The sequence below is a fragment of the Cyclopterus lumpus genome, chromosome 10 (assembly GCF_009769545.1).
Source record: "Cyclopterus lumpus isolate fCycLum1 chromosome 10, fCycLum1.pri, whole genome shotgun sequence".
Classification (NCBI taxonomy): domain Eukaryota; kingdom Metazoa; phylum Chordata; class Actinopteri; order Perciformes; family Cyclopteridae; genus Cyclopterus; species Cyclopterus lumpus.
Genome location: NC_046975.1, coordinates 17,932,811 through 17,953,159, shown reverse-complemented (window position 1 = coordinate 17,953,159; position 20,349 = coordinate 17,932,811). Strand labels below are relative to the sequence as shown.

The 20,349-nt window shown below is 40.9% G+C and overlaps 4 protein-coding genes across 10 annotated transcripts; 1 reads left to right on the top strand and 3 right to left on the bottom strand.

Annotated features, from left to right (window-relative positions):
- Positions 1-362: 362 nt before the first annotated feature.
- Positions 363-1,496, bottom strand: timm8a (translocase of inner mitochondrial membrane 8 homolog A (yeast)). The gene is made up of 2 exons (XM_034543988.1): positions 1,283-1,496; positions 363-646 (listed from the first exon to the last, which is right to left on the bottom strand). Exons 1-2 carry the CDS (start codon positions 1,391-1,393, stop codon positions 479-481), a joined length of 279 nt encoding a protein of 92 aa, XP_034399879.1. The 5' UTR covers positions 1,394-1,496; the 3' UTR covers positions 363-478.
- A 285-nt stretch (positions 1,497-1,781) lies between these two features.
- Positions 1,782-11,424, bottom strand: btk (Bruton agammaglobulinemia tyrosine kinase). 7 transcript variants are annotated; one of them, XM_034542856.1, is made up of 19 exons: positions 11,249-11,424; positions 10,342-10,446; positions 7,561-7,719; positions 7,365-7,472; positions 6,694-6,775; positions 6,416-6,541; positions 6,260-6,324; positions 5,988-6,175; positions 5,750-5,812; positions 5,503-5,557; positions 5,323-5,402; positions 4,907-5,034; positions 4,702-4,773; positions 3,892-4,063; positions 3,456-3,675; positions 3,257-3,321; positions 2,649-2,767; positions 2,363-2,520; positions 1,782-2,225 (listed from the first exon to the last, which is right to left on the bottom strand). In XM_034542856.1, the coding sequence occupies exons 3-19, from the start codon at positions 7,699-7,701 to the stop codon at positions 2,154-2,156; spliced, it is 1,914 nt and encodes a 637-aa protein (XP_034398747.1). In that variant the 5' UTR covers positions 7,702-7,719; positions 10,342-10,446; positions 11,249-11,424; the 3' UTR covers positions 1,782-2,153. The 7 variants fall into 7 exon arrangements, with proteins under 7 accessions (XP_034398747.1, XP_034398745.1, XP_034398744.1 ...); XM_034542854.1 differs by lacking the exon at positions 10,342-10,446 and adding an exon at positions 8,010-8,136; XM_034542853.1 differs by lacking the exons at positions 10,342-10,446; positions 11,249-11,424 and adding exons at positions 8,010-8,136; positions 9,363-9,725.
- Positions 11,425-11,730: 306 nt separating this feature from the next.
- On the top strand, positions 11,731-14,175 carry rpl36a (ribosomal protein L36A). The gene is made up of 5 exons (XM_034542858.1): positions 11,731-11,824; positions 12,498-12,603; positions 12,701-12,768; positions 12,867-12,990; positions 14,094-14,175. Exons 1-4 carry the CDS (start codon positions 11,822-11,824, stop codon positions 12,975-12,977), a joined length of 288 nt encoding a protein of 95 aa, XP_034398749.1. The 5' UTR covers positions 11,731-11,821; the 3' UTR covers positions 12,978-12,990; positions 14,094-14,175.
- Positions 14,176-14,368: 193 nt separating this feature from the next.
- On the bottom strand, positions 14,369-19,870 carry gla (galactosidase, alpha). Its single transcript, XM_034542859.1, is given in 10 exon segments — positions 14,369-14,718; positions 14,720-14,764; positions 14,910-14,962; positions 14,965-15,091; positions 15,093-15,110; positions 15,595-15,756; positions 16,194-16,285; positions 16,516-16,690; positions 17,591-17,765; positions 19,287-19,870. Coding segments are annotated over 10 exon segments (1,269 nt in total). The 5' UTR covers positions 19,448-19,870; the 3' UTR covers positions 14,369-14,457.
- Positions 19,871-20,349: the final 479 nt, after the last annotated feature.

Sequence of the window (20,349 nt, the reverse complement as noted above, 5' to 3'; positions counted from 1 at the left end):
GATTAGACAGAATTATTTGGCATTATGTTTATTGCATATGTACAGTCCAGAACATTGCGCCTCTTTGCTCAAGACATGTTAGTTCTCTTAAAAAGTACAGCAAGTTGTGGTGAAGTCCTTGTGACTTTCAAAAACAGCTGGCTGATGCTCAATGTCTCAGTTGCATCCCTCTTTCTGCAGTATCCCGCACGCATTCAAGCTCAGATTCAGTTTCACCAAGCAAAAAAAAAAAAACATTAAGTTACTGTTAACAGACCATAATCTAAGCATTTCGCAGCACCCCTATCCTGCTACGTGGAGAACAAATACAATCCTAGACTTCAGCATCCATACAGCAGGTTTATCTGAGGCACTTGTATCAAAAGTAACACTTGATGCTGTTCCTTTTTCCAAGATGAACGGACAGCCGGGTCGGGACCAAACGGCCCAGTCGTGGGGCCGTGTGCATGTGTCTCGTCAGTCCTTTCGGGGACAGTTTTTATTCCGACATGGTCTCGGAGAACGAGCCCTTGCCCCTCTGAGTCTGAGTCTGTTCCAGTCGGTTTAGGATGAACTGGCTGGTGTCGATAAATCGCTCCACGCAGTTCACGAAGCACACTTCGGTCCTGGAGTCCAGCTTCGGTCCGGGTTTATCCAAACATTTCTCCTGGAGACAGAGAAGAACCAAGTGAGATACAAGATATACATTAACGTGACCGGAAGTACTGTTTATCAGGTCACAGTGGCGCGTGGCCTTGCCCCTGCTGTGACCCCCCGCACTATATTGTTCCTTGAGCAAGAAACTTTACCCTGAATTGCTCCCTGTAGCTGTGTCTACGGTGTATGAATGTGACATGATTGTAAGTCGCTTTGGATAAAAGCGTCAGCTAAATGACATGTAATGTATATTGCTTTACGTTACTTCAAAATAAACAGAAGGGGACGTTATAAACCATTTAATACCCGTTGTACAACAGCAGCTTTTACCCTAAACGGCATGTTCGTGATCTCACAAATGTCAGCTTTCAGTCGGGTATGATCAAATGTTTGCCATGGAGGAAACCAACGTTTAGCGTTACTTCCACATGCTCTACACTTCTTCTCCGCGACGCTAACGTTAGCCACCTCAAGTCCCGGGGTGACACAGAGAGCTATACATTTATTTGGGCTTCATTATTTGACCACAGCAAATAAAACAAGTATGCCCAACGCGTATGTCATTCGAGCAATTAGCTCTAGCTACACACAAGATATGTAAAAAGTGAAATGCAGAGCTGCATTGCTCGCGTAAAGCTGCTCTTACCCAGCAAACCTCAGTCATTTGATGCACCAGCTGCTGAAATCTTTGTTTTTGAGACTCGATTTCGATGAAGTGCTGAAGCTGAGGGTCGGTTGTCGCTCCCTGGCCGTTCATGTTTTGCTAAAAAGCGGTAGTTAGAGCAATTATAGATCCCTAATGGCTCTGTTGCTGACCTTCACGTGTATGTGTGGACGACCGGAAACAGGAAGTAGTTCAACCAATCACAGAGCGCGTTCTTCTGACGGCTGTCGTCGTCACAGTATTGTTATTATCAGTATTTCAATATCATCATTATTATTATTATTAGTACATTAATTAGTTACTATAATAGTAAAATAAAGTTAATTCCAATTTCTGCAAAAGTATTCTTGTTATAATAAATACAAATATAATAATAATAATAATAATAATAATAATAATAATATTCGATTGGAATAGCAACAGGTTTATCAGATGTTTTGACATTTTGACGTTGTCATTTTCATTTTACTGGATGTTTCAGTAATTTCATAGCCTGGCATACTTGGCTTTTATTTGTGCAATAGATATGTTTTCACAAAGCTCTGTTTCCACATGCAAAGGTGCTTACATTTCACAATGATTCCACAGAATACAATACACAGGATTCAATTAAGACAGATAACAGTGAATAAAATATACACATTTCAAATGCTAGCATGTAGGACTGTACTTCTACTAATGTAATAGGAAGGTTATGTTAATCAACAAGTGGCATTCATATAATGTATATTCATATTACAGAGGATATCAGTGTGGCTGCCCAGTCCCATGTTCAAGTTGTTGAGTTGACTTTCCATGGACAGACGGAAATGCTGCTCAGTTGGCAGTTGTGTGTTGTGATTATTTTTTAGATCTACTGGAGCTCGTACAGCACATCCTGAACAGTCATTGCCAGCTCCTGAAAGGTGGGTCTCTCATCTGCTTTCTGAAAACAAAACAAAAAGAAGCCGTGAGCCGTTATATGTATATATTCATATTTGTATATACTCTCATCAGTCTGTACTACAAGGTCATTGTCATGGCCTCTACTGAGGCCCACAGCTCAATACAAAATAAACTTACTTCAAGCCAACAGCTTGTCATAATGCTGTAGACCTTTTCATTGGCCAGCTGGGGGCGGAAGAGGCGCAGGCCCCGGGACACCTGATCCACTATTTCCGTGTTGTTAAGGCGCTCATACGGAAGCCGTCCCAAAGTGTACACCTCCCACAGAAGAACCCCTAAATATGTATAGCAAAAGTTAATGCAGTGCAAAAGGTTAGGACACTTTAATACAGGTGTTAACGCCTAGTTAACACTTATAACTGAACAGAAATGCAGTGTGGAATTGAAAACAAACTTTTCTCACCATATGCCCATATGTCTGACTTGCTGCTGAATTTGCAGTAGAGGAGAACCTCAGGAGGTGACCAGCGAACAGGAAACTTGGAACCTGCTGAGCTTGTGTACTCATCATCTAAGACATACCTAAGGCAATGATTGAAGAAGTATTCAGGTCCTTTGCTTTAAATGGAGAAGTACAAACACCGCAATGTAAAAAATACTCTGCACGTAAACAAAATCAATTTGTAGAAGGATTGTCAACTCAACGTACTGAAAGTATCAAAAGTTAAAGTAGTCATTGTGATACTTACGTATTAATGTATATGAAGCATTTCACTGCTGTAGTTGGTTGAGATGGAGCTAATTTTTGACTATTTACTGTTTTATGTTAAGATGATCTTATCTTTGTATGCAAAATCTTAAAAAAGAAAGTAAATACTAAAACTGTTAAATAAATATAATGGAGTCAAATTATAAGCTTAAAATAGGAATACTCAAGTAAAGTATCTTTAACTCTACTTAACTATAGTACTTGAGTTGACTACATGTACCTGTGACCTGAGAAAAGAGCAAGATATTTAAGTTACTTTATGTGGCGCCAATGGGCCTCATTGTGTCCTGTGAGTATTTTACCTTGAAAGTCCAAAATCTGTCACTTTGATGCTGCCATTCCCATCTACTAAACAGTTCCTGGCAGCCTGAGGACAAAACAAATAACACTCGATCAAAATATAATCATTTACTGTAATCTTCAAATACCTAATCCCAGCATATCTCAACACAACGGAATGCCGGAGAGTTGAACACACTACAATGGACCTATGTCTCTAACCAGGTCTCTGTGGATGTACTGCTGGGACTCAAGATAGGCCATGCCCTCGGAGACGTCTTTACACATCTCTAGGAGCTGGACAGCTGTTGGGTGCTGAGTCAGGCCTTCCCTTAGGTACGTCAGCAGGCAGCCATTGGAAAGGAACTCAGTCACTATATAAATGGGTCTCTGTTTGGTGCACACGCCATACAGCTGGACCAGGTTTTCATGGCGAAGCTTCCTGGTTTAAGCAAAAGCAGAAGGAAGTTAAGTGTTGGGTTTTTCTCACATAAGTTATATAAACTACACTTCTCAGTGTGACACACGAGTTTCATGAGTCTTGCGCACAAAAACCTCACTATCATATTTCAACTGCAGTCGGTTCAAATGAAGCAGCTTAAATGACCAAAAGAAGGGTCAGCTCAGCCCAAATTCAGACTCATTTAGTTTGGCTTACATCATGATTTTGGCTTCTTCTATGAAATCGTCTTCAGACATGGATCCCTCTTTAATCATCTTAATGGCCACGTCATGCTGGCCCTGCCACTTTCCGTACTTCACCACTCCAAACTGACCAGTGCCCAGCTCCTTGATGAAGGTGAGGTAACGGGGGTCAATCTCCCACACGCCTGGAGCAAACAAGGCAGAATGGAGGAGCACTTTCATACTTGCAGCCGAGTTGGATGAGGAGCCTGATACCACTATCAAGTCCAGAGGAAGTTATGGCCAACAGCTGCTTATCTTAGCATAAAGTCTGGGAGCAGGGGGAAACAGCGAGTCTAACTGTTTCCAAAGGTAACAACATTTGCCAATGAGCGCCTCCAAAGCTTTTTAATTAACACAATATATTATGTCATCAATGCAAAAAAAAGTGAATTATCACATTGTGGTTTTTACTGGATTCTCTACTGATTGCTCGGAAACTTCATGGTGATGTCACTGCTCCTGGCCAGGAAATATATGTGTATGCAAACAAGATATAAAATGTTAATAGTCAGCTTTAGAGGTGCCAATAGGCACACAATTGAATGAGCTTTAATGCTTTTATTGCTTTTGCTTTTAACTAATGGTGCTGTCAACAAAGGTTGGTGCCCTCAAACGCGATAACGAATGATCATTTTGTTAATGCAGTCAGCATCAGAGCGTGGAGGTTTATACATTGCTCACACAAAGCCATTTCTAATCAGCAACCAGAGGTTAATCACCAGACATGATGATTAACAAGAGAATATATCAAGAATGTATATTGGTATAGTCATACTCTTACCATAGCCAAGCCCTGCTGTTGATGGAGGCCGTGCCCGGTTAGATACAATGTATTTCAGCCTGCTAACCATACCTAGTGAGGGAGATAACCAAATCTGGAAGGTCAACATTGTTGATGCACAGACTCTTGATTGATTTCATGTTTTGTATTTCCAATACTTTAAAACCATCTATCTCTCTATATTTTCACAGTTACTGTATCAAACCTGCTGCATTGTGCTGATGGTAGTTGATGAGTTCCGGGATGGTGCCGAAATTGTGCTTCTCCGCCAGGTAAAACTGCCCTTGTGTTGTGGTACAGATGTTATAATGTCTGCAGCTTCCACTAGTTTCCCTGTTGAGAGAAAACGATAAGTCACTTTAGCCGCAGGTTTTCATCGACACAGGAATAATTTTTCATGTATGCATAATATCTTCTTAGCTTTATCCACAACAGTCTTACAGAGACCTGCGATAAAAAAAGTTCTGCAGGCAGTTTGGTCCAGGTTTTGCATGAATAATTTACATCTCTCTCCCTCTGTGGCCCTCTGCTTCCGCTTTCATTACAAACAGTTCTTCTTTTGATGCGTTCATACATGACTGGAGCCAGTAGATGCAGTTTAACACCGCTGAACGTACTCACCCGCCGCCCTTACTGAACAAAGACACGGTGTATTTCCCGGCCTTGCTCGAGTCCCGTACCAGGAAGCCTCCGTCTTTATTCTGGGAAACAACGCACAAGCATTTACGTAAGCTTAAAAGTCAAGTCCAGCTGAAACATATCAAGGCTGTCCTCTGTATCACTGTATGTCAATGAGTTTACCTCCGTCTTTAACAGGTGTTCTGCCTGGCTACGGTTCGTATTCTTGGAATACCAGCTGTGAAAATAAATGTGAATCTAAATTGTTTCGAATGCTGTTTTTGCAACCTTTATTGCTTGAGCAATCAAAAACACATTCATGTACAGACAGAGAACTTTCACAAGTTTTCATGTGCTGACATAATAATTATAAATGAATGACGATATGAGAAATGCAATTTAAAGACAGTGCAATAGTGCCCATACTCACTGAAATCTTTCTAGCCCATTTGCTGCTTCCACAACATAATTACAAGGTATATATCCTTCCTTTCTGTAAAACAAAACAAAACACATTGTATTTACTAATAATGTAAACAAAAAGGACATATTGGCTAAACACTGAAGCGCTCACAAACACTAGAGCTCGATTTTTAAACTTGTGCTTGAAAAGTTGTTTTTTGTGTGCCATTGTTTCGCACAAGCTTCTCGCATTAACCTTTTCTCACCCATATTTGTCTCTGGCTTTCCACCAGTTCTGATCAGACATCTCCAGGATGGTGTACTCTTCATCCTTCCTCAGCTCCAAGTCTTGGGGTGTCATGGGTGTGTAATCATACTCTGCCATGACAGTCATGCCTACAGAGTTTGAAGGTGCCTCAGGAGGCTGTGGAGGTAAAGGCCGAACAGACAACTCCTGGAAAAAACACAGGATTAGTGGCTGTATTATAAGAATTGACTGTGTGTAATTAGTGAATAATATTTGAAAGAGACTGTATACTTCTGTTGGGGTAGGAGGAAGGGGTTTCCTGGATCCCCATCGCCGAGATGGTTTAGATGTAAAGCCTATTAATGACATCATGTACATGAATGGAATGATTCAGTCATCAAGTTTGGTGTTTTGCCGATTTCTAACCAAAGGGAATATCATTCTCACCGTTCTTATTATCCAGCACCTTGCATCCCATAGCTTGTTTAACTTCCTGCTTGCAGCACAGCCACAACCCATCCGCCCAGAAACAAGGATGGTACTTCTGTATGAGATCCTTGTTGAAGCGCACCACTATGCACATAGACACATTACATTACATTAAAATCAACATTTTCATTTGCATGTTCTCCCAGCTCTTCTGTTGTGCAGGCACTGGGCGATGTTAAGATACGATCTGACAAGACACACATGGCACATTTGTACATTTCTATGCGTCCACTAACTTTCTTTCAGCTTCTTTATCCACTGAGCTCGGGCATCCTCGGTCTTTGCAAAGATGTACAGCGGCCCCTCGTCGTAAATGACCTGTGGCAAGAATGCAAAAGAAACACACGTTTGTCAAAGCTGTCTATTATCTCAAGACATTTGGGTGATTTGGATGAAATTACTAGCTCAGTTAATACATGTGACACCAGAATATACTGTGATAAGTGTCACAAAAGCTGAAGGAAAATTATACAAATGCTAACGTGTATTATATATTGTATATATTTACTGCAGCTTTATGGCTAATCGCAGCCAGACACCTTGTTCATGCCACCTTGACATGTGAGTTAACATGTGTGCAATGGCAACACCTGCGCGGTCACTGAAAGCCCCTGGTTCATGTGAGTGTGAGAGATGGTTTCACTTCTTAAGTTTCTGTCTGCCAAGAAATATAGCCCATGCTCTTCATTATTTATACGGCAGAGCCTGATTGGATTACCATCTACAAAAGGAAAACTAGCATACGAGGGAAAGCAAAAACTTGATCCTGATTTTAGGCCAGTGAGAATGTGAAGTGGCTGCACTTTCACACATCGCTGCAGCTTTGTATGTAACCTCCGTGACTGCCATGAGGCCGTTTGTGAAGAGTCCCTGTCTGTGAAAGAAGTACATTGACAGACATGTCTACCTGGAAAGCATACATGCGCTCTGGAGGAGAATTGGGCTCCGGCTGGACCGACTCCACGCATCTGATCTTCTCAAGGTCAACTGATCCTCTCAAACCTTTTCGTTTCTGCTTCAGATGAGGAAACAGTCAGGTAACCAACAGACAAATGTGATGCCATTGCAATAAAGTGTTTTACTGTAGGTCCATATATACGTACCCCTTTGTCAGAATCAAAATCATAGTAGGCTATTTTGTCCTGGGTGAGAACAAACCATCTCTCCTTGTAGTTCAGAGGGGAGGTCTTCTTCTTCTGCTGAGAACGTTTTATGAAGATTTCTTCAAGTATATTGTCTGACATGATTCAGTCAGGATTAATCTACATGGGAACAAGGAAGAGGGAATAATGTTAAAAAGCACAACAGTGGCAAAACACCCAGCTGTTTCTTTGGTGGCAGAGCAACACTGAACAGCACATTTGACTCAGGCAGAGAAGGGTTTTCTGAGAACTGTGACTGACTCCCGCATCATCCCTGTGCTTGAAAATGTACTCGAACCGAATTGAAAACAATAGTCAAAATAGAAGTCATTCATAGAGTCAGGGCCATGAATACAGTATCGGGCACACACGTATCAGCGTGTGATTAGTTTGCATAAGTCCTGCTTTACCTGGCAGCAACATCCTTTTCATTCCAAAACTCCCCCCCCCCGTGTGTCACATCTGGTTCCCTCGGCTTCTGTATCTTGGTCAACATCACACAGGCTGCAGTGACCCGAATGCTTTTGTGCCGGGAAACTGTGGAAGGAGATTTTGGATAAGTGTGTCCACCAAATCTCTTATCTGCTCTTAATATGCTTGGTTGCCATTGTTCTTCCTCTCCTTAGATTGTTGTGATATTAAACACACTCAGCTGCATCCAAAAGTTGTGTGTGATTGTATTTCAATTGGCTTGATGGACTGAGCGATGAATTTCGTTCTCTCTGAATGCAGACACAAATACACACAGTTGTGTTTTCATGGCTTTTGTGGACATTACATTGACTTACTACAATTTGGAGACTCTATCCTGACCCTTACCTGAACCTAAAACCAAGTCTTATATAAAATCAATTTCAAGATTTACTTTCTGAGGAAGTGCAATTGTACCCATTTTATCCCCCAAATAAGGCATATCTTCACAATATGACTGTGTAACCAGCTTTATGTCCCCACAAGATAGGTAAACCCCCCTCCAACCACACACACACCACACATGTTTGCTCCATCAACTGGGTTATTAATGCAGTTACTTAAAGTTCATGTAACACATTGAAATTATGTTTGTTCTATATGCTTGTTTCTATGCTTGTTTTCAGAAACAATATAAAAGATATTAAACAATCTCCCCACCACAAGGCTTTCTCTGTCACATAGGCTCACACACATAATTACATTTCACCTGCATTATGACATGAGTAGGAAAATGAAAAAAGGCAGTCTCTTTTTAGTCTAATACAGCTCAATGTGTTCAACTCCAAAACGAGACAAGACCGCTCTCGATACTGTATCCGGTGGGGCAGAGGAATACTGATGGATGTTAAGGGATAAGGATAATGTAGACTCTGTAAAAGCACTCAAACATGTCCGTCATTCCTAAAACAACAAAAATGTAAACTCTAAATATCTCCGCATTTTGGAAAAACAAGTTAGCAACATGAAACGTAATTCACTACATGCAGTGGGCGTTTTATTCTGAGTGAATTAGTAGTAAAGGAAGAAAATCAGCACAAATGCTGCAGAAAAGTTCTTTGGGACGTGGAATAATTCATCCCAATTGAATATCAATAGACAGGCTATATAGTGTGTTGACTTATCACGACCTGTGACATAGGCAGTACAGTCAGCTTTAGCCCAAAAGCACTATTAACAGATGTCTTTTCATCTCGCAAATACTGTCTAAAAACACATGTAATTCTAAAATGCCACAAAAGTACACAGTGCATTACTGTCGAGTAAATCGTGGATCAGATGCTCAAACTCACCCTCTGGCACACAGCTGGACTGCTAATTGTCTCTGTCAGATGTGTTTGCACTTCACCTCAGCCTATTTTCAGCTTGTGAGTACTTCCTTCTATCATCTGAACTGGAACTTTAACACCACCAGAAGCTTCTGTCACTCCCTGCTAACGCGCATGTGTGTGTGTGTGTGTGTGTTTCTTCACACTAGACTGACAATACTGGTCAGTTTGGTTTGTGCCGTCATAAACATACAGCAGTGTTCCCTATTCTGTGAAACATTGTTTACTCATTCCTCATTCTTCACCGCCTCATGTTTTCTCACATCACTAACTTGAGTATCGAGGTCAGCATGCTCTGATGGTGGACGACCGACACACCGATGTAGCATCGCTTGTCTCTTACTGTTGGATCGGGTGGAGCCGGTCGACTGAAGTGCTTCACGGTATCATGGCCACCAGAAGGAGAGTTCTTTGTGTCTTTTTTTAAAGAGAGTTGACGCACGGTTGGCTGACACAGACGAACAGATAGGGAAGTTGCATCAGGGTTTTACTGCAATATGAAGGGAGAAGAAACCCGGAGCCCTGCAGCACTTCAAGCTGATTATATCTATCTCCTTCTCGAGAATATGGTTATCATTAGCAGATTTAAAATGTATGGTGTGACGTGTGCTGGTATTTCACCACCTCGTTTGTCCTCTCTGTTGCTCGAGTGTTCATTAGGTTGTGAAATTCTATAAACTATGGACATTAATATGACTCTATCATATATATATTATAACTCGTTTAAAAAAAAGAAAATAAATGCACCTAGTACCTTACACAAAGCAACCTTTCAGCAACTCAAAAGTCAAGAATATTCCAGGTGTATCCTTAAAATAATTCTCTTAAAATCAACTAATCACAAGATACTGTATTTTTTAAATATATGTTCACCCTTTCTGGCTTAGGTGGCTGTTTAAGTGATTATCTTTAAAAACCGTCCATATTGTCATCGTGTCTCTACCTTGGTGCGTGCAAGGCCGTGCAACGTGTTTCAAAATGAAAAGGGCCAAATTTATTCCCAAAATCCACTCTAATGAGTCTGCACCCGCGTTGCATGATGTCCTCTCTGTATGACACAGCAAACACAACCATATCGTGAAAAGTGTTTTTTTACAGGAACCTGTCAAGAGGCTCTCTTTCCTGACGTTTCCTGAAAGATAAGTGGCGCATGCAAGAAAATGTGCGCGTATGAGTGTTTGTGGTCTATAAGAGAAAGAGACAGTGAGAGAAAAAGAGAGCGGTGTGGATGTTCAGTAGAAGTTGTAAAGGTTATATCTAACCACAAAAGAATAATCTCTCACACATATTAACATACCAGATCAATTTAACATTGCTGGTTCTGTGGAGGGTCAATTTTCAGAACACACCAATATGAATCAGCATTCCTGCATGTAACTAAAGGTACTTTTGACTTAATGCCTTCTAATTCACATGAACTAATTCACATGATTCAAGATATGTGTGACGTATAGATTATGAAGGTGACCACATGAAAATACAAACCACTGTACCGCTGCAGGATGTGTCGATGTGAGGGTTTCAAAATCATGCAAAGTGCAGCAGAACACACATCATTGTCAACAAAACATGTCAACAAAACATTCAGAAACAATTATAACATCTTTGCATTTTAGCAGATAATGTCACTATGGTTTGACTTTAGTTTTGTGGAAAGTCCACACTGCATTTAGGATTTACATCCACACTTTAAGTTGATGGTTTCAATTCTGTGTTCGCACAAATCTACTCACTACTACTTCTGTCCTTAGGCTTTCAAAAGAAATGCATTCTTATAGCTGCGTTTATCTTTTATACTTAAGTGAGCAAACAACCTTACAGACCAACATTCAAAGAGCTTTGACACTTACCCACACACTCACAAAAGTACAGCATCAGACAGACAACTTCAGATGCTGAGGCTTAAAGCGGTGACATGAACCTTTGCCTCAGTTGCTTGCCTTCCATAAAATGTGTTAGTTTGGTGATGCAAGAAACTCAAACCCACCCACAGAGAGGATTGACTCTGCTAACTTCCCCTTTTCTTCCTGCTCATTTTCATATCAGCCCTCTGGATGTTTTGGTGATAAGTACAGGCGGGCTAAACATTAACGCGGGACTATTTGTGTCGTGCGTATATTTCCCTTTTATTTATTTTATTTAAACTGCCACATCTGTATTAAAAGAACAAGGAGATGAACCACTTCAAGCTGATAACTTCTGCAGGCATATGAAAGGCTGCTCGTCGTGTTTTACAAAGACTAAATTAATAACTCATTGCATTTATTTAGTTGAGCTTTTATTTTGGTGCGTTGTTTGCATGTTGTCCTCCTGCCACGTCTCGCCGCTAGGGGGCAGACTGTACAGCCCCGTCACCGCCGAGCCCTACATTAGGAACTGCTTCCGGTCTCAACGGTCTCTTTTCCCTGCATCGGGACGACACCATGGTAAGAAATTACTTCTCGGATACACTTTACAGAATCAAACTCAATCTCGCAGATTAAAGAGTCGTGACTGCTTCTATTTGCTTCACATATGTCGCCAGCGTCTCGAGACACATAACGATGGTAGTATTTATCTCCTCGTGTGCATTTTACTCTGTTTGACGGTCTTTTAGCTCCGCTTGATGTGTTGGTGGCGAAATGCTTTCTGCGACGCGTACTTCCCACTTCAACCGGCCCTTTCTTTTAATATAAATGACAGATGGATGTTTGTCAACGATAACGTTGTGACTGACTGCATCATTTCCATTTGGGGCATTAATGCAGCCACACGTTTACACAACATTGAGGACTGAAATCACGTAAAATGGCTTCAAGGCCTCACCGGGGCTAAAACAGTTAGCCACCATATAATGGTAAACACGAGTCCACTGTCCCGTTAACGTCACCATTATGTTTTTTTTTAAAACCGTCTCGTTGTGCTCCACGTTTAGCTATTTGGGTGAATCAACGTGTATGTTCAGCGGTTGTCGCACATGATTCATTTATAACTACCTCTTTTCAGGCTTTCGGCGTCAATATGATTCCCCACATTGTTGGATGTTGAGCTTAAAAATGGTTTCTCAGTCTGCGGCCAGGTTTATCGCACGTGTGCTCATGGCTTATTTGTGTCGTCCAGGTGAACGTCCCGAAGACCCGCAGGACTTACTGCAAGAAGTGCAAGAAGCACCAGCCCCACAAAGTTACCCAGTACAAGAAGGGAAAGGATTCCCTCTATGCACAGGGTAATTAATCCCCTTTTTTCTAAATGGGGTTATATGTATGTAGCTGTATGGTAAATATGTTGTCGTGAAATGTAGCTGAACTGTAATTCTTCTGCAGGTAAGAGGAGATACGACAGAAAGCAATCCGGTTATGGTGGCCAGACCAAGCCCATCTTCAGGAAAAAGGTAGTTTTTTTTTTTGCTGTCTAGTGCCATTACAGCGGCCACGTTGAGTTTGTCTCGCTTTGTGTGAACTCTGACTTGATGCTGATCTGTCTCTTCAGGCCAAGACCACAAAGAAGATTGTCCTGAGGCTTGAGTGTGTGGAGCCCAACTGCAGATCCAAGAGAATGCTGGCCATCAAGAGATGCAAGCACTTCGAGTTGGGGAGGTGACAAGAAGAGAAAGGTAGGAGTTGTTGGCGTGTGCTTCCCCGCAGTGCTCTCTGTATGTCAGGGGTTGCTTTCTGAACTGGTACAGACCTCAAATACCTTCCTAAACCCCCTGGTGATTCATGGTTCTCACTCTAACTCACATCTTGTATTTAATTATTAAGGGGATGCCACCGAAATTTAAGTATTCCAATATGTCATAGTTTTAGTCAGACCTGTCACACTACATATGTAGAACACTAGGTTGGGAGTGTAGCTCCTCCAGAAGAGGACGATCGTAGAGTTTATTTAGCAGAATATGAGGGAAATTAAAATTCATTAATGTGTGTGCTCAAATATTCCAAAAAGCCTAACAATAAATCTTATATAGCACTAAAATCAGAATAATGCAAAAAATGACAATATAAAATGTTGCCCTGTTTAGTCAAACTTTTTTCGCTGCAGAAGAAATTCCTTTACAGCCACAACCATAACACAACTTTACTTGTAGTACTTCAGGCAACAATGAATTTGTCTGCATTAGACCGTGGTACACATTACATACAGTGAACAATACAAAATAATTCAGTTATCTTGCCCTAAACTTAGTTTTTTTTACATTTTAATATTGAGTAATGTTATGTCCCTCTTTATACTGAGGTGGGATTGGACTTTATATTGGTCAAGTTACTCCAAGTAATGTGTGGATAATTTTACAATGAGTCAACACATTCACGCAGAAATATCAGTTCAAAATCTATTAATACAATTGTTCAGATTGGCTCCCTCTTTCTGACATGATGATGCAGTTCTCCTATTTTTACAACTGAAGGAAAAGGCATCATCTAGTTCTTCCATTAATTCCTCTTCATGCACCCGGCGATGTAACATGTTAGGCTCACTTAAGATGGCAAATATACAGGTTTTTTTTTATGCACGGTTAAAAGCCAACTAATGTAAAAATGAACATGATCACAAGAACTGTCTTTATTCAAAGATCATACAGAAGTTTCATACTCCAAGTAATTTGATACTCCATTGTAATTTCCAGCAAGTATTTAGAATTTGAACACCGTTTACACATCTGTATTTAACTCTGCTTGTGCATCATTCTAACCACTTTTTTCCTTTTTTCTTACAGGCCAGGTCCATCCAGTTCTAAACTGTGGGTCAGTTTCATGGACGATGTTGTCACCAATTTTCAATAATGTAGTAAAACATACATTGAAGTTTGGCCCTTTTCTTCACCTAGTTTCAATATTCTTGTCGTGTGCAAAATTCAAGCTTTGTCTTTTAAGATTATTAGCAGCAAAATCTGGACAATTCCCAGCATGTGTTCGAAAATATGTTCCAGTAATTTAATAAACGTACATAGTAGCTGAAGTACAATATTCATAATAATGGGAGGATTCAAGTAAACTGTAAAATATTTTATTTACATAAGGACATATGTTTAAATAAAAAAAATCAGTCAATAGTGAAGTTTGGATTAACACCACCACCGCTACAAAATGGTGTGCTTGCGTCTGAGAGACGTGTCCCAATACAGCTTCTGGAGCGGCGTGATGGTCAGTAGGGCTGTGCCTGAGGGGTTGACTGACACCACCATCTGGGTCTCTGGAGTCTGAACACCCATTTCCTTGTACTGAGGCAGGATCTGAGTGACGTTACACTGGGGGTCACAGATCTTCCAGCCAGGAACCGCTCTGATGAAAAGCCCTCGTGACCACCGATCTCCAGCATGTTGAGGCACAGCGATAGCCAGGTCGTCTCTCAGACAGAGGCCTCTCCCACAACTCAAAATTATCAACCTGTAGAAATAATTGCACTTGATTCCACACTTGCATTGCCATTTAATACTGTTGATCATCCCCCCCATGATAAATGAAGAGCATGTTCTATTTGGAGACTAAATGTACATAAAGGCTCATTCTAGAGTTTATGCTTCTCCCCCACCTTGGCAGTGCGGTACCCTTGATTGCCCAGCGGGTCCTGGCTGATGGCGGATGATGCGTCTGTTTCTGCAGCAGCTCCTTGGAGTGAGGACAGATGTCCCTCGGATCATTAGACACCAGCAGAGGGGCCGCCATGATGGCCCATAAAGCCATCTGAGACTCCTGCTGGGCATGACTGAGGCCTAAAGTTACCGATCACAAGCTAAATATGACAGTGAAGTTAGGTTGTGCTGACAGTATGCAGCAGAAAAATTGCGATTTAAGAATTGTATCATTTGTTTTCTTAGTGCCGTTTTAAAACTACCCATTAAACCCTTTTATTGGAGTGAATAATCCCTCAGTTCTACTGAACTGAAACTTTTATAACTCATCCTATATCTATAGGCCACATAAATAAAAGATGTAAGTACAGGAGCCTCAAGCATGGTGGTGAATTTTAAAGGAAGGGTTTGACATTTTTGGAAATGGTGATATTTCTTTACAGAATTGTGCTGAGCTAGATCAGCCAGCTGCTGGCTTAATTTAACTTTGGAGTTATCGATCTCATCCATCGCTCTGCAAGAAGACTGAATAAATAAACTATGTCCATCTATTCCTCTTTGAAATAAAAGAGCTTGAATGGCACTGGTAGAACTCTTGAGTTTGAGGTCAGAGGAGCATATAAGAGCCGGAGTAGCGCAGAATACCATATCGGGGTCGTTCCATCCTCCAGGCCCAGCCGAGGGGACAATGACGTCTTGATGAGAAGCGGTCCAGTCCAAGATGGACTTGATAGAGCTCCATGAGTCGTACACATCAGCGAAGTTGCGCCAGTGGTTACAGGCCTCGCGAATGGCCGTGTAGTTGGGCTGCAGGCACGGAAATGCTCTTGTCATAACACGATGTGTGGCGTCGTCAAGCAGCAGACAACCGGCAATGAGTATGGAATGTTGGATGATAAAACCGCTAATACAATGTCAAGATTGAAAGTAATTTTTTGTTTACTAAATAATCGACCAATTATTTACTCAATCGTTTTGGCAAAAAAAAAAGACCGTTATGATTTCCCATCTCTAAAACGTATACATTTTAGATATCTTGCTCCAACGTGGTTTGAATTCACTTATTGTAAGTCGCTACATGGTCGAAGCCAAATGAATGTGATTCAATGTAAAAATATAAAGTTAAGCATCAACTCCTTGCATTAGAGCCGGAGCCTTTTTGCTTTAAACAATATATATCGCTAAAAGTTGTTTAGTTGCAGCTCTAATTTAAAGTGGCACAAAGACCAAACAACTTCTCTCACCTTTTGGAAAGGCCACTCGTACAAAGGCCACTCACAGGAGTACAGGATACTTCTTCCAGTTTTGTTCAGTGCTTTTGACATGTTCACATATCCTTAACCAGAATAAATCACAACATCTTAGATTAAACCCCATTAAAAAGCGTTGGAATCAGAGAACCCAAAAAATGGAAATATTTAATTGAACGTGTATTTACATTCATATCAATGAGCGCTTCAAAATAGCATTTGCTTTAGGTGAAGTACATAGCAGTAATTGGGCACTTTGTTCTTTCATCGCCATGTTCAAATAACTGTACATCACACTACAGAATAATAAACTCACCTTCTCCCAGCAAGGTCCAGTCCATATAGCAGCCATCAAATTTGAGCAGATCCACATCCCAGTCAGCAAAAGTCTGAGCATCTGTCTCATAGTAACCAAGACTGCCAGGGTATCCAGCACAGGTGTTCTTCCCAACATCTGCATAGATGCCCAGCTTCAGTCCCTTAGAATGGACCTGAAGACAGAAATACATACAAGAAATCATAGCAAAGTATTCCAACTTCCAGGCGAAGATACTCAAACAAAAGACTAAACTGCACTGTTTTTACCACATATATTTTTAATTTATTTTTTATTCTCTGTCTATGTTTATTGTTATGCGCCTTTCACTGAGTCAAATTCCTTGTATGTGCAACATACTTGGCCAATGAATTATTTTGATTCTGATTCTGATATGGACATTAGCCACCAGGTGGCGATGTTGCACAGCTAAACCATTGATCCTCTGTTACAGGACACAGCTCTGCCTCAGTGTGTTTAGCTGCCTGTGGGGGAACCAGCCGGTCACAGTGGCCTCCAGCTCCGAACGACTACGAATGTGTGCCTACGTATCTCCTCTGGCTCTACAGGTGCTGAATTACGGTGTGAAATCTGAGACCTGGAGTCCACATCTGGTCCTTTCCCCTTCATTATGTAAATAACTGCAGGTTGGCTCAGATGGATGTATAATGAATATGTAATCTGAATGTGTAATCACTTTCACTTCTCCAGTTATTTAACCAGAGGTTTAAAAACTTTTTTTCTTTTTGTCAAAAGATTTTCAAAATTAGACGCATTGCACTGTGGAATCACATCAAAGGGAATATGTGTTACATATGACATAGTTTACCATTATATAACTGTGTATAATATTCATAATGCAGCCCCATAGCCTGCAAACTAGAACACAAAAAGTCATATTGCAAGTGCAGACTCTCATTTGGCCCCTTCCAGCTGGCGAAGAGAATTGAAAGTATTTCTCGCCTCTCTTAAGTCTATCTGAACCCCTCTGTCTTTGATGCCTATGGAGGAATTATGGCATTAACAGCATATTCACACCTAGAGTCTCCATGCCTCTATTATATCTACTACTCACATAGTCAGCCAGTCTCTTGATACCTCCCGGGAATCTTTGTGGGTCTGCCTGCAGGCGGCCCTGGGCATCGCGCTGGTGGGAGGGCCAGCAGTCATCGATGCAGACGTACTCGTAGCCGGCCTCTTTCCAGCCCTCCTTCGCCATCACATCCGCCACCTGCATGTACAGACGCTCGCTGCCAGGGCAACGGGAGGAGAGAGGCGGGGCCGATAGTATCAGTTTAGATACCAGTGTTCGATGTCATGTGCAGGAGCAATATGGCAGACTCAAATACGTGCTATTCTCATGATACCAGTGTTTCTGTTGTGCATCGTCGCCCGGTGTGTAACACAATCACTTTCCAACCAACAGGCAACGCTTTGTTGGACAGCTCTTCTGAGTGAACAAAAAAGTTTGCTGTGCAAAGGAAGTGAGTTATTTGTCATTTTTTAAAGCATCCCTAAAATAAATCAGATTTTGCATTACTTACAGACAAAAAGTGACTTTACTAACTTGTTATGACCAATGCTGCAATCGTTCGTCGATTAATCAATGTGTCTCCTGTAAGAAAATGTATCTGCAACTCTTATGATAACGGATTGAGTTTGAGACAAACATTGGCTGCTTCCAGCTTCCTTAAATTGGAAAATGTGTCTCTCTTATAAATGTTCTTGAACTGAATATCTATCTCTCACTTTGGGCTTTGAAAACGTGACAGGCTTTCCCCCCCCCCTGCTTCTTGACATTTAATAGACTAAATGATTCATTAGTTACTCGAGAAAAATAATAAGCAGATGAATAAATAATGATTTCTGAGAACTGAACTCATTGACACAAAATGAATCGGCAAATATTTTGATAATTGGTTGATTGTCGTAATTTTCCACACAAAAATGCCAAATATTTCTTCTAAAATCAGACGGTATGCTGCATTGGGTAAATTGAATACATTTGGGTTTCGTCAGCAAGTCAAACAAAACAAGACTCTTGAGGACGCCACCTTGGATTTTAAGTCCATAATATTGATGAGCAATTTCACTGTGTTCTGAAACTATTGATTATTTGAGAAAATAATTGGCAGGTTGATATTGAAACTAATGGTTTGTCATTTCTCTTTGTCTGTGTTTCTCTTTTTTTTTCTTCTTTTTATTGCTGACTCTTTTTTCCCAGTGAAATCTCGACGTGGCCATATTACCTTAAACATGTGTGCAGACTTTTATGGTCCTTGTTCACAAAGTGCACGGCAAATTTAGTTCACGGGACATTATTATTTCCCAGTGCCTCAAACCCAAAGAACAAATAAAGCTAAATTAAATCTTATCAACTCCTTTTTACAATCATGTCTCTGCTGTCAATTTCTTTCCTTCTGAGACAGTTTCTCAATCATGAAAATAAAAGGATAATTACAAGCAGTCAAAAATTATTGCGTTGAAAATAATGACCATGTTATTAGTTTGTAGTATAATTCTGAGATAAGCCAACTTTTTTTTTTTAAACTACCCCATAGATGTCTGTTTAGTTTATTGTGCAAACAAACCCCATAGTGCACAATTAAGAGCGTTTATTTACATTTAATCACTTTTAAATGATCTTCTCACAGAAAAATAAATATGATGTAAAAGAGGACGAGTTTTCCTCATAAAGTACCACGCTGGTTGAGTATCGCCTGCTGTCATTGGGCTAAAGCTCGTCGGACCGCAGCTCACTGGTTTCTCACCTGATGCAGTTGTCGGGGTCCTTGTCACAGTCGATGTTGCACATGAATCTCTCCCAGTGCAGCCAGCCCATGGTGGGTTTCAGCGCGAGGCCATTGTCCAACGCGTCAGCAGCTGGGCTCATTAACACGACGAGCGCCAGGAGGCACGCGACTCTGCACATTTTGACTTTTTAAACACGACACTTTACGCACAACAATGACAAGAACCGATTGTGTTTTAAGGTGGATCTTATTTCCTCGTTTGAAACGCCTTCGGCCCGCCCCATTGAACGATTGACGTAGGTCTGGACCAATAGAATCAAAATGCGCCTGTCACTGTCCAATCGCTTTTCAGGACAAATCCGGAAACGCTAAAAGTCCGCTGTGGAGTCCGGTGAAAACATGTTGTCAGCTGACATGACATGACAGCGTAATAATCTTCTCTCGTGACTTACCTTACATCAGAAACATAAAAAACAACAAAAGAGTCCAACATATCCAGACATATCCTGTTGTATTCATTGATGGTAAAGTTGTGATGTTAAAACCCATTTAAAAACACATGTGGGTTCCTGGAGCATGATGAGTGGCATTGCTCATTACGGTGTAAATCATAGACTGCATATGTGTAAATGCTTATAGTTGTCTATAACCAGGAGTGGGCTGGCCATAGGTCGATGGGGTTGGGCTGGTCCAATACCAGCCGACCTCCATCACCAAAACCGGCCCTCCCTCTGACATCGCTTGTCCTGACTATATTCTGTGCTTCACAGAACGTGTTACATTTACTCTCATACCTAAAGTCAATAATCACTGACTGATATTTATATATGGGGTAAGATCAGTCTCAATAATTGCAAATGCACACAGAGAGACTCACAAATGCAAACACAAAGATTCACAAATGCGCACAGACCAATTCACAAATATGTTCAATTTACAAATGCACACAGAAGGATTTACAAATAAATTAGACTGACAAATGCACACAGAACGATTCACAAATACATTCCAATGCACACACAAATAAATTACGATTTATATAAGTGTGATCGACACATAAATACATACAAATTCACAAACA

Excerpts from the sequence above, each read along its gene's own strand:
- rpl36a (XM_034542858.1), top strand. Across the intron at positions 12,604-12,700 it reads GGATTCCCTCTATGCACAGG|GTAAGAGGAGATACGACAGA; the intron begins GTAATTAATCCC and ends ATTCTTCTGCAG. Across the intron at positions 12,769-12,866 it reads AGCCCATCTTCAGGAAAAAG|GCCAAGACCACAAAGAAGAT; the intron begins GTAGTTTTTTTT and ends CTGTCTCTTCAG.
- btk (XM_034542856.1), bottom strand. The coding sequence starts at position 7,701 with ATGTCAGACAATATACTTGAAGAAATCTTCATAAAACGTTCTCAGCAG. Across the intron at positions 3,322-3,455 it reads AGTACATCCACAGAGACCTG|GCTGCCAGGAACTGTTTAGT; the intron begins GTTAGAGACATA and ends TTTTGTCCTCAG. Across the intron at positions 2,768-3,256 it reads ACAGATTTTGGACTTTCAAG|GTATGTCTTAGATGATGAGT; the intron begins GTAAAATACTCA and ends TCATTGCCTTAG.
- timm8a (XM_034543988.1), bottom strand. The coding sequence starts at position 1,393 with ATGAACGGCCAGGGAGCGACAACCGACCCTCAGCTTCAGCACTTCATC. Across the intron at positions 647-1,282 it reads AAATGACTGAGGTTTGCTGG|GAGAAATGTTTGGATAAACC; the intron begins GTAAGAGCAGCT and ends CTCTGTCTCCAG.